At 53.8% G+C, this 12,848-nt stretch overlaps 1 protein-coding gene across 2 annotated transcripts; it reads right to left on the bottom strand.

Annotated features, from left to right (window-relative positions):
- Positions 1-4,261: 4,261 nt before the first annotated feature.
- On the bottom strand, positions 4,262-8,377 carry MFSD3 (major facilitator superfamily domain containing 3). 2 transcript variants are annotated; one of them, XM_075061987.1, is made up of 6 exons: positions 8,216-8,377; positions 6,982-7,720; positions 6,557-6,704; positions 6,167-6,273; positions 5,326-5,435; positions 4,262-4,854 (listed from the first exon to the last, which is right to left on the bottom strand). In XM_075061987.1, the coding sequence occupies exons 2-6, from the start codon at positions 7,661-7,663 to the stop codon at positions 4,681-4,683; spliced, it is 1,221 nt and encodes a 406-aa protein (XP_074918088.1). In that variant the 5' UTR covers positions 7,664-7,720; positions 8,216-8,377; the 3' UTR covers positions 4,262-4,680. The 2 variants fall into 2 exon arrangements, with proteins under 2 accessions (XP_074918088.1, XP_032646869.1); XM_032790978.2 differs by lacking the exon at positions 8,216-8,377 and having other exon boundaries at positions 6,982-7,723.
- Positions 8,378-12,848: the final 4,471 nt, after the last annotated feature.

Here is a 12,848-nt window from a genome sequence, read left to right as displayed (position 1 = left end):
ATTAGTATTGCTCAGGCCTGCCTGAGGGCCTGAGCATTCTGACTCAGTGTTTGTTGCCCCGGCCTGACCCGGTTTTGGACTATTGACTCAGCCCCGCCCCGGGGTCTGAACCCCCCTAACCAAGTGTGCGTTATTCCCCATGACAGCAGAGCCACCGGCCGGCGAACTAGAGCAAGGCGGTGGGATGCCCCACTGAGGGACAAACCACGGCCAAGCCGCACTACAGTGTCCTGGTGAGAGTCCCTTGGCCACACCACTGCACTTATCCACCAAGCCCTGCTCATGGCATCAGGGAGTAGCAGTCATCCAAATGTGTTTGCAGCTCTGTCTCCAGTCCCCAGGCAGCTGCTTCTCCAGAGGCACCACCACCTAACCCAGCTCAGTGTTCAGCTTTATTAAGATGCTGGCTGCACAGGGAGGGCTTCACCAGTGTCCACCTGCTACTCCCACAGCAGCTGTCCTCTGTGTTCTTTCTTCCTACAAAGTCCCCTGCAACAACCATTGCAGCAAAGTCCTCACTCTTTGTTATCTCTCACAGCAAAATCTCCAGAAACAGAAAGATAAGAGCAGATAGGACTTTTCAGCAAACTCCTAGCTGCTTGTAAATGAGTTCATTCCCCCTTGTGAGCCTCTTTGTGGGGGGCTCACTCACCCCAAAATCCAAGTTCCTAGGTAGTTATGGTGACCACCCAAGAACCAATAGAAGAATTGTGGGTAAGTTGCCTATACAAATGAAGCTCTGTGACAACTCTTTTCAGCAACAGGGGGACTAGAGAGCTCTTCCCCCTCAGGAGCTCCTGGCCGTAGGGTTTACATGAAGAGGGGATGTGGCCAGCTGGGATACGATTCGCTGTCTTTTCACGGTCTAGTAGTGAAAAGTCTCTTGTGGTTTCAGGTTTGTTCACTGTTCAGTGATGCTTTATGGGTTTGTTCCCATCTCAGAGTCCAGAAAACACCTTAGAACATCCCAGATGGTGCTAAACTGCTTTTGGCACCAGCTCTGACCTTAGAATTAGAGGTGGGTGATTAATTTTTTCAGCTAATAGTAAATTCCTCGAAACATGCATGTTGTGGTGAACCAGAAGTAGTCAGAAATTTGACGCAAATTCACCAAATAGGTTTGGGGGGGGGGGAGAATTGGGACTGAGGCACCATTTACAAAATGACTGAACATAATAAGAACATAACATAATAACGGCCTACGGGTCAGACCAAAGTCCATCTAGCCAGTATCTGTCTACCAACAGTGGGCATGCCAGGTCCCCAAGAGAGAGTGAACCTAACAGGCAATGATAAGTGAGCTCTCTCCTGCCATCCACTCCACCCTCTGACAAACAGAGGCTTAGGGACACCATCCTTACACCATCCTGGCTAATCGCCATTTAATGGAACTTTAACCCTCATAATTTATCCATGTCTCTTTTAAATCCTGTAAGTCCCACCTCACAACCTCCTCGTGAAAGGATTTCCACAAGCTTGACTGTGCGCTGTGTGAAAGAAGAAATTCCCTTTTTATTTGTTTTAAACCTGCTGCCATTAATTTCATATGAATGCCCAGTTCTGGTATTGACAGGAATAAGTAAGCCACTTCTTTAATCCACTTTCTCCACATCACTCATGATTTTATATACCTCTATCATATCCCCCCTTAGTCTCCTCTTTTCCAAGCTGAAGAGGCCTAGCCTCTTTAATCTTTCCTCATATGGGACCCTCTCCAAACCCCTAATCATTTAAGTTGCCCTTTTCTGAACCTTTTCTAGTGCACAGTATATCTCTTCTGAGGTGAGGAGCAGATGGCCCCAGCACTTCACTTATAAATTTTAGGCCAGTGGTTAGGGCACACACCTCAGATGTGGGAGACCCCAGTTCAATTCCCCTCTCTGCCTGACGTGGAGAAGGGATTTGCACTTGGGTCTCCCACATTGCAGAATCCCCTAGCTCCTGAGGTTTGGGATATTCTGAGGTGGGGTATCCTCAGTGTCTCCTGTTGAAGCTGTTCCACTGCGGATAAATGGTCATTGGAGTAAGGACATGAAATTACGTCTTCCACCCAGTGGTGGATTACCACGTGGACCAATGGGGCCTGTGCCCAGGGGCCCAGGCCAATTTGGGAGCCCCATTGGCACTCTGGCCCCACACCCTGCTCCTCTCTTTCCCCTGAGGCCCTACCCCAACCAGAGCAGAAGACAGATGGAGCCTGTGTAGAGTGAGAGTATATTCCTGCTGGTGAGTTCCCTCCCCATTCCCACTCCATCCCCACGGGAAACCAGCGCCAGCCACTTGCCCAAACCCCTTTTCCCCCACGCAGAGCTGGCCCAAGTCCTACTGCTCACTCCAACCCCGAGTTCCTTTTGGCAAGATTGGGCATTTGTACCGTTTGCTCTTGCCAACTGGTGAGCAGTTGACAAACAAATGGGACATGCCCAGTTTGGACAAAACAGTTGGGCTGTCCAGGCTGAAGCAGGATGTTTTGTTACTTTTTCAGTTGTTCCCCCCTCCTCCACCCCAGGAGCTGGGCCAGAGTTGGGAGTGGAAGACGGGGGTCACGGTCAAGGGCTGGGAGCGGGGCCGTGGCCAGGAGTGGGGCTGGAGGTACAGCTGGGGTATGGCCAGAAGCAGAGCCAGGGCTGGGGGCAGAGCAGGGCAGGGTGGTGCTGCCTCCCTACCCCCCATAATGGCTGACCCAGGCCCTACTGCACACACCCCCAAATGTTCCTCTGTGTCCCCCACTGGGTGCACCCCACAGTTTGGGGACCACTGTCCTAGGCTGTGGTAAAAGCTACCCAGGAAGCCCAGGCAGCTCTGGGGAGCCATGGCCCTCCACCTGCCCTGGGTGGGGGACCAGAGTGCCCAAGAGCAGCCCCTGGTCAGTGTTCCTGCCCACCAGGGTGCACCACCCCAGACAGATGGAGGGTCCAGGGCTCCCTGGCCAACTCTTACCACGGCCCTGGCTTCTGGCCAGCTAGCAGGGCCTTGGGGGAAGTGGAAGAGCAGGGGGTGATGCCCCATGGTGGTGGGGGAGGGTTGGGAGGAGTCCAATGTTCTTTGTGCCCAGAGCCCCAATAAATCTTAATCCACCTCTGCTTCCATCACCCATGTGAGCGCCCTCACCACCAGGCTAGAGCATCTCTCTAGCCCATATACTGTGAGCTCAACTCCCGCCCTCACCAGCTTTCTGAGAATGGGGGTGGTGCACATGAATTGTATTCTCACAGGCTCTTTCTAGAAGTTTTGCCCTGACAGCAGCTATTTCAAAGTGCTCTACAATCCGATTCCACTTTACAACTATGTTCAAGGGAAAGAGCATTAATGAAATAGGAGGCGGATGAAAGGCTCCGGGAAGCAGCAGCTTTAGGGTAATACGAGCAGGACTCCTGCTACTCCCCCATTTCCTGAACAATGGCACTAAGTGTGATCAAAGGCAGCAAAGGCAACTGCATTATGGCATCAGGAAAGGCGCCCTTGGCTAAGGACTCACATAAAGGCCAGGAACTGACCCCTCTCAAACCTCTGTTGCTCCTTGAAAAGAGAGGTCTGACAGAAACGACCGACACTAGAAACAGTGGAGTCAGCCGGCCCTTTAAAACCAGCACTAGTTTGTGCGCTATTGGCATGGGGGACATCGCTCAGAGAGAGCCGGGTTACGGTTGCAGGGGCAGAGACCTTAACTTTGTATTTCATGGTTTGTTTAGCCATTCTTCGTATACTGGAAGTGCACCCGGCAGCACCGGGCAAACATGACTGTTCATGAACGTATACGGCCACGGCCTGTGCTCCTAGTCAGGCTGCAGCAGAGCCAGGGCCCAGGCAGTTTTCTTTTTGTAATCCTCACGCTAATTGTGACACTGTAACTATTCTATTAGGGGAGAAAACTCCCCCCAGCAAAGCATCCGGCATTTCCTGGACACGCTTGGTTACAAGCCTCTCCTCTGAGCCCTGAGACAGCATCCAGAGCCTGACCTGCCTGCTGGATCGGGACTCTGCTATGCAGACACAGGGCCCTGCAACAGCAGCCCAGCTGAGCCCGAGCTGAGCACTCTGCAATGTGGCTGGCGGCAGCTTGCACCAGTCTAACCATTAAAGAAGAACATCAAATCCTGGAGCTGGGACGAGACGGACAAGAGCCTTGTAACAGCTTGGCCCTGGTAACCGACAGCCCCGCTCCTCCCTTCTCAGGTCTCCAGCACAGGGCCCAGCCTGGACTCCGACTCTCTCCGCATGGGGGGGCTGAGTGTCGTGCAGGGCAGGAGAAGGAGACACATTCAATAAACAAACATTTTAATTTCAGATCCTAGAGGCTGGAGTGTAAGCGCAGGACCCTGGCTCCCTAAGGCAGCTCTGGTGAAAGCCAGGAGTGTAGGCCATACCGGGGGTGGGAGAGGAGATCTTACTTAGAAGTTGGTTATAGCTGCCGAGACACTCATAGGGAAAGGCTGAGCCCCTGCAATTCCTGAGGGCTCCAGCAGGAGGTGCAGGCGCTCAGTGTCTTAGGATTTGGTCCTGTGATGTTTCATTTTCACAGGCATTTTTGGGCTCCTCCAATGTCCACCAGGAGTGCAAATTAATACGCCTGCTCAAGGCCTCTGCAAGTCCAGCCAGGGAGATTCTCAGCCGTCCATCCCTTAAGCCTGGCCCACAGCCCACCCACAGTGAATCCCTGGAGAGGCCGGGCATGTCTCCTTAGCTCACGCCAGAAGGCATATTCAAGACGTAGAGCACAGAGATGAAGGAGAGGAAGAGGAAGAAGCAGAAGCTGGATGCAAAGCCCAGCCAGTCCACGATGCTCCCGACAAAGGTGCTGAATGCCAGCTTGCCCAGCACTTCCAGGGTGGCCAGGAAACTGTAATGAGTGGCCTGCAAAGGGCAGACACGCACCAGCATGAGGGATGATAAACACAAAGAGAGACCCACATACGCTGTCAAACAGAGAGACCCAGGCAGCCCAGACGGTGCCTAAACCCTGCCCAACCGAGGGCTGCAGGAAAAGGCCTCAACTGTCATTCCCTTCAGCAGGTTGGAGCCAAGACTCATCTCCAAGGCTACAGGGTGGCCTGTGACTTTGGGCAACTCAGCTCCCTTTTCTGTGCCTGAGTTCCCCGTCTGCCCAGTGCAGATAATGCTTCCCTCGGGGAGCGTTCACGTCTGGAAGGCCCATACAGAGACTCAGATCTCAGGGCTCTTCACTAATACGGAGGAGTGAACCATTTCGGCAGCCCGCTGACACTGGGGGATAGTACATTAACATCCCCAGTTTGCAGACAGGGAGGCAGATGGCTGAAGTGCCCGTTGATTCTAGTCCCCCTTAGGCCGCATTTCCAGAGGTACCTGTATGCTGCCATCAGCCCTCTGTGTGCACTGCATCATGGTGCTGAAAACCAGGGTGGTGATCAGCCCTCCAATGAAGTGCTGGACACAGATACTCAGGATCGCAGCCCCTACACACAAAGCAGAACATGGCAACAGAGGAGTAACGCGGGTGATCAGTTCAGGGTTGGAGAGAGGCATGGCCCAAGCACAGGACTGGAGCAGCTTCTCCAAAGTTTTGCTCCCAGTTCTGTCGCTGACACTCACTGGGGCCACACGCAAGTCACTGGACTGCTCGGAAAGAGTTGGGCAGAAAACAGGGGGCCCCTCAACATGAAAACTTCTGTGAAAAAACTAAATAGTTTTCATCTAAATTTCATAGAAAAGTTCAATTTTCTAGTAAAATATTTTAGACCCAAACTAAAATATTTCCATTTGGCAATGCTGTCAAAATGCCACCTGGGAGATGTAGTTCAGGTGCTTCACACTCCCATTCTCCTCTAAAGGCTGGGCTTCCATATCGAACTACATCTCCCAAGATGCACCATGGTCTTCCCTCTTGGAGGGAGGACAGGGTGCATCACGAGAGTCCCTGGACATGCTGCATCATGGAGGATATAGTTCAGCCATGAAGCAGATCCAAACTGAAATGTTCTGGTGAGTTTGGTTTGACTAAATCAAAATTTTCCATGGAAATCAGAAACCCTTTGCCCAAATTATTGTATAGTTGAAAACCCAGTTTTCCCTCAAAACACAGTTCTGAGGGAAAATTTCTGACCAGCCCTGCACTGCCTCTCTGTCCTCTTTCTCTTCACCCCATATCAACGAGGAGCCCTCTTCTGTTCAGCGGGGGGGTGCTCACCTTTGAAGAGAGAGACTCCATCATCGTAGATGAAGACCAAAAAGGTCTGCAAGTTCAGGCTGCAGAAGCGGAGCAGTAACAGAGCCTTCAGCAGAGACAGTGGCCACCTGGAAAGGAGTCACAAACCCAATGCAGAAATGATTAAGGAAGCGAGTGCGGCAGATCACTGCAAGCAGAACAGAATGGGAGGGGTTGTGTTTGATTCCTCCCCACTTGATTGAGAGGAAGGATCATGAATCAGACACAGCAGCTGGGCCCAAGACCAATCAAAACAGAACTAGGCATCTCATGCCCACTCCTACCACACACGTCTCTCCTACCCTACCTACAAACCAGTCCCTTTCACCTCATAAAAGAAGGGAGGCGTCAGAGCCCCGTTCTACACTTAACCTCTGCTTGGACATCAGCTGGCCACCCAGCGAGGAACCTGTGATGGAGAAGACCATGGCTACCACCCCGTTCCAGAAGCCAAGTTGCTGTGTGGAGAATCCATGGTCCAGCAGGAAGAGTGGGAACATGGTGGTGGCGCCTTGCTCACCTGCAAGGGGAAAGGACACAATCAGGTGAGCCACAGCCGAGTCCATGCTCTATCAGACTCTTCCCTGCATGCAGGCGTGTCCAACAGCACAACAGGGAACTTAAATGGCTCTGCTCAATCCCTAACCCAGCCCTGGCAGGTACCCTGTCTAGATTTACAGCTGTTACATCCAATAGCTCCTTTCCACCTGCAGCCCTCCTGACTGCTCCACTCTAAACACACTTTTCCTGGGAGAAACCCCCCACCCGCCATCCCACCCCACCAGGCAGGCACTCACCAAGCTTGTAGAGGAGGACAAAGCCAGCGGTCCAAAGGGTGCCCCGCACATGGAAAAGCTCCTGGAGAATTCTCCAAGGGTTGAAGGTTCTTGCCCGGGGCTGGCCATCCTGGGAAGGCCGTCCCAGCGTGAGCTGCAGTACCGGAGCACTCCACACATACAGTATGGCCAGAAGATAAATGATGGCCAGAAGCAAGAAGAGAACCCCCCAGCCCAACAGGTGCATCAAGGTCAGGAGGCCTCCTCCCGCCAGCACAGAACCCAGTTTGTATGCCACCACTTGGATGGTGTTTCCGTACCCAATCTCGTCCTGTCTCAGGAGCCGAACGGCTACTCCGTCCACCGCAATGTCCTGGACAGAAGCAAAGAAGTTCATGAGCAGCAGCATGACAGCGACGGGCAGGAAGTTGGTCTCTGGCGACATAGTGGCACATGCTAGGCAGGCCAGCACTAGTCCAAACATGCTGAGCACCAGCCAGGTTTGCTTGGTGTGGTACTGATCCACTAAAGGAGCCCACAGCATCTTGAGGACCCAGGGCAGGTAGAGCATTTTGGCCAAGCTGATCTTGGTGAAGGAAAGGCCCACACTGCGGAGATAGATGGGCAGCAGGCCGGACTGTAGCCCATATGGCGTCCCTTGGACGAAGTAGAGGCACCCCAGTAGCACATACTTAGAGTTCATCCTTCAGCCCCAAGCCGAGGGGCTCACACAGGACAAGATCTGGGGAGATTCGCTGGGCTGTGGGGAACACAAACAGACAGACGTTACATCGGGCTCGGCGAGGGGAGAGGACAAGCCGAGTGAACCAGCACAGCAGGGGTTCAGGCATGGGCCTAGGCCTCAGCTTGGGAATTCAGGGCGCATGTACGAGGAGCAGGATCGGGGACACCAGCTTGGCTGCACTGGACCAGGCCCTGGAGTCACCTGATGCAACGGCAACAGGTACCATGGTACCTGTCACCTGATGCCATGGTAACAGAGACACCATATAGCTAGTGCTGTCACAGTGACAGCCACACCCCAGCGCTGCCACGGCAACACCCCCAATGCAACAGCTAGGGCCTGATGCCATGGTGACAGGCAGACACAGCTCAGCGCTGCCACGGCAACACCCCCAATGCCATTGCTAGGGCTTGATGCCATGGTGACAGTCACCATGGCGACAGGAGCACCTACTGTGACAGCCAAAACGACAGACCCTCCAGCCCAGACCCCGCCAGTGGGCGGGCTCACCCCCGCTGCCGCTCCGGGGCGGGGCTGCGAGGGTTGGCGGCACCGGGGGTTGCGGGGGGGAACTCGGGGGTCTGCAGCAGCGCCTGGGTCCTCCACAGCCACAGAGAACGCGGAAATGCCGGCTAGAGGGGCTGCCTTTCCCGCTGCGACCCAGCCACGCCCACTATCTGGGGAGCGGCCGCGCGCTATTGGCTGGTCCGGGGTTGCGCAGAGGGTCCCGTCTGGGCTTCTGCTCGTTGGGATCGGGTGGCGAAGGGGCCCTTCTAGCACGTCGCTCGCTCTTCTCTATGGCTCCGGAGGACCGACCTTGCAGTTCCGTGCTGGGCTGGCTGCTACTGACCCCCGCCCCATAGGCCCCTTCCGAGGGGGCGGGGCCCAGAGGGGCCTGGGCCCCCAGCTCTGCTCCACTCCAGCATGTGCCCAGGCCACATCCCAGTCCCTAGGGGGATGGCGGGGGGGGGGGCACGACCTGAACCCCCCTTGCCCTCCCCATGCTGCCCTGCCCCTCCTTATGTCCCAGAGCGGCCCCACCGCTGCACTGCCCCACACAGGGCCCATGGCCCCACACCCAGGAGCACCCCCTCCCCAAACCCCAATGCCCTGTGCGCACCACCAGGGCCCTAGGCGAGATTATTAAACTGCTGCACTTGTGCCTGATCTGCTCTTAGCGACACAGACAAGCTTACAGTACTGGAAAACTTGCCACATTTACATTATTCAAGCCAGTTTAACTTAATGAAGCCACTGTCATGCTGATGCGCTAGCAATAAAGAAGTAGCACTATAGAAAAAATTCTGAGTTGACAGAATGATGCAAATAATATAATTTTTTTTAATTTTCAAAATTTTATTGGAAATTTATATGAAGAGGCATTGAAACAAAGACTTGGTTTTAATTAAAAGCAATCTTTCCGGCTTTTTTGGCTGCAAAATCAGTAATAACGTCATCGTATGACAAAGACAAAGTCGCGTCTTGTTCGATTGCAAGAACAGCAAGAGCAGTTAAGCGTTCCCGACTCATTGTAGAGCGGAGATAGTTTTTAATGAGCTTTAGTTTTGAGAAACTCCGTTCTCCTACTGCTACTGTTACAGGAATTGTCAGTAGAATACGAGTGGCAATGTATGCTCATTAGAATGTACACTCAGTAGAATTAGAATTAGAATGTACACTCAGAATACGAGCAGCAAAGTCCTGGCCACCGGTCCTGCTCAGGCCACTGCCAGCTGAGTAAATGAAACCCCTGACCGGCAGCGGGCTGAGTGGGGCTGGTAGCTGGAACCCTAGACAAGGATCCCAGGCCCTGCTAAGCCCGCTGCTGGTCTGGGGTTCTGACCACCAACTCCTGCCAGCCAGGATCCCGGCCGCCAACCCCCCTCAGCCTGCTACCAGCCTGGGATTCTGCTCACCCAGGCTGGCAGGAGGCAGAGTGGGGCTGGCGGCTGGCTCTGAACTGGCAAAGGGGCCGCAAACCATGAACCGCGAGTAGCAGTAGGCTGAGTCTGCTGGCCCCCCCAGACTGAGCAGATTGAGCCCACCATAGCCCCACACCGCCCTGCTCAGCCTGCACAGCCCACTCAGCCCCGCGCCAGCGAGTGGAAGAACCCCAGACTGACTAGCAGGTTGATGTTCAGCCGGCTCTCACCTGCTGCCAGCCTGGGGTTCTTGGGTGTCCCCTAGGCCAGCAGCATGTGCTGAGGGGGCGGCGGCCGGTAATTCTCCACTTGCAATAGGCAGCAGTCCGGAACCCCAGAGCAGTGATGAGCTGAGCCGCTCAGCCTGCGCGCCATAACAATCAAAAATCAGCTACCTGCTCATTTCATGTGGCCGTAGGTTGCGACCCCTGCCCCCCCCTTTATTACACTAGTAAGGAGATAGCATATACAGTGTTTGTGGGGATTAGGGCTCTTATCAGATAACAGCTATGTAAGTCTATCAACATTTTTGTTTCTCTGATGAAAACTGGCCTCATCCCTGCTCTGAACCAATCTGTCACTTTTTGTCCAACTAATCTTTTGTTTTGGCTAAGAATGATTTTTTTTTCATAAGAAAATATTGAATATGGATTCAGGATTGTTAGCCAAGATTTTTTGGCGAAGTGTTAAATGGCAATCCAAATTGGCAACACGTCTGACTATTCATGCTTGCTACACCCCAGCTGCTTGGTCCAACGCTGCATAGCGAGCCCAAAATCCACCTTGGGGCAGAGTGCACAGTGGCAGCAAAACCTCAGGTCCAATCACACTGCCAATGGCACCACCACACAGCCTTACAGTGAAGTTCACATCGCCGTGACAGGTCACGCAATTAGCACGCGATCGCTGCCCGCAGTCTCAAGCATGGTCCGTATGGCACGCCATGCAGGCACGAGCGCTCCCAGTTAGGGAACGATCCGACGTCTATTGTCTAGCCTTCCGCCGGTGTAGATGATCCTGGCAGCCTGTCCACAGGTGAGCGTACTAGGAGTGACCAATTACGAGATGTCACTTGATTTCTCTAGATCCGAATATGTCCTCTAAAATATACCAACCCGCAAACTGGATAATTGACCAGAACAAGAGTGAAAATCGGACAGGGGTGGGTGGTAGGTGTGGGTAAAGGTACTTATATAAGAAAAAGACTCCAAATTGGGAACTGGCCTATAAAATAAGTCAATTCTGCTACCTACCCCACCAGCCTCTGTCTGAATTTTTTTCACCATTCTGGCAACCGAACCCAGCCCGTGTCGACATTCCAATTCGGCTCGCTGTGGAGGAAGGAAGTTACTTTCACTTGTTCCTCAGCGGCAGGCAGCCAGCCTCCTCCCACCTCCCCAGCACCTCACCAACCGCCTTGATGGAGGTGAGGAGGAGAGGGGAGGGATCTCCTGGGGAGGAGGAGACAAAGGAGGAGGGTTCCATGGAAAGCAGCGGGGAAGAAGAATGGATGTTATGGGCGAACAAACAAAGGATATGGGTTCAGGGCTGCAGAGCCTGCCTCGCTCACCTCATCGCTACCTCACCCAGGGGGCCCCTTTAAAAGAGCACACTCACAGGTAAGCTCCCTTCCCCAACCTCTACCCACCTCCTACCCCTCCACAACTCAGCAGCCAATTCCTCCCTCACTAGTGGCAGCATTCTGCTGCTCTCACCGGACCCAGCAGCCCTGCTCTTACAGCTCACTGCTTTCCCAACCCCCACCTGGTCTGGGCTCCCGCACGAGGCGTGCCCCCAGACCTAAAGGTGCCCATAGCTACGCACATGTCTAAAGGAAGGCGCTTGAGCCACCACGCCGCAAGTGCCAACCACGCCCCAACACTCTGACTCAGAGCTGCACTCGTGCCCATAGTCAACACTTCTAATCATGCACGCAGCATCTACAACTAAAAGCAGACCCAATACTCTCACACACACCACATACGCCCCCACACAAAGCAGGCAACAACCTCCGGTATGGCGTGCCAGTGAACCCTCCACCAGCCCCACCTCACCCCTGGAAAGACACCATCTGGTTACATAGTCGTTACCCATTTAGCAAAGGTCAACAGTGGGGGAGGGCAACTGTGGTGCCCCATCCTGCTGCCCAGTGCCCATTGCCCCCAGGCCTAAACACATAGCATGGGTGTCTTTCACATAGGCCTCCCCCTTGAATGGAGACTGCTTTCCATCACTGACCCTTCCCCAGCACCTCTCCAGGCCATTCTGTGCCCTGCCAGTCAAACACTGACTTGCCCATCTCTCTGACCCCAGCGGCCTTTCTGTAGCCGCTGCCCGCTGATGTGGGGGGCCAGCAACGTCAGCTACAGGCTGCAGAGAAGTGCTGGAGGTGCGCCTTTGTTGGGGGGTGTTAGAGAAGCTAAGGGTTGAATGGCCCCTGGTGATGTCCCTCTCACCTCCAGATGTGGGGGCGCTCCCAAGCAGGGAAGCTTGTCCTCTCAACATCCAGCCTGTGCCTGTTTGCAAGAGGCCTGCAAGCTTTCAAATAGCCAACTTTCAGTGGCATGAAAATCCAGTTACAGCTATTAGCATGCGTTAAGCATGGCCCTGTGCAGAGTGCACTCGATACACAGAGCGGAGTCGGCTGGGAGATACGAAAGGTTCATTGGGGGGCCAGTTCTGAATGCAGTTCTACACACGTACTTATTAAGCTACCAGACCAGCTGTAAACTTGGTGGCTTTATAAAAAGGCAGAGAGGAGTTTTATTTTAATATAAGATTCCAAGGCTAGTGGGGACAAACAAGCACCTGACCTCCTGTATAACACAGGCCAGAGAACTGCCAGCTGGTACCTCGCCTGGATTTGGGAGCTTCTCCCCTACACATACCCAAGCATCCCGACCTCTCCTTATACCAAGGTGCAGAGTAGCATAACCCAATCTGTCCTACTTGGAAACAATGGCCCGCTGTGGAGGCCAGCTGTGGAGGTTGGCTTTTGGGTTTAGTTTATGTCGATAAAAACCAAAGGGTGGGATATGCAAAGGCACCCAGCAGAATTAGGGCTCCTCCCTCTCCCAGGTGCCTTTGAAGAGATCACTCCACATGCCCAAATCCCCCACTCTGCAGTGCCTCACCACCCCCAGCAGCTCCCAGGGAGACAGGCAGTCTTGCAACTCTGCTCACGCAGTCAGAAGGGAAGGGCTGAGAGGTGAAGTCACAGG

The sequence above is a fragment of the Chelonoidis abingdonii genome, chromosome 2 (assembly GCF_003597395.2).
Source record: "Chelonoidis abingdonii isolate Lonesome George chromosome 2, CheloAbing_2.0, whole genome shotgun sequence".
NCBI classification, from domain to species: Eukaryota; Metazoa; Chordata; order Testudines; family Testudinidae; genus Chelonoidis; species Chelonoidis abingdonii.
The sequence above is the reverse complement of the archived record's forward strand: the minus strand, read 5'-3'. Positions and strand labels throughout refer to the sequence as shown.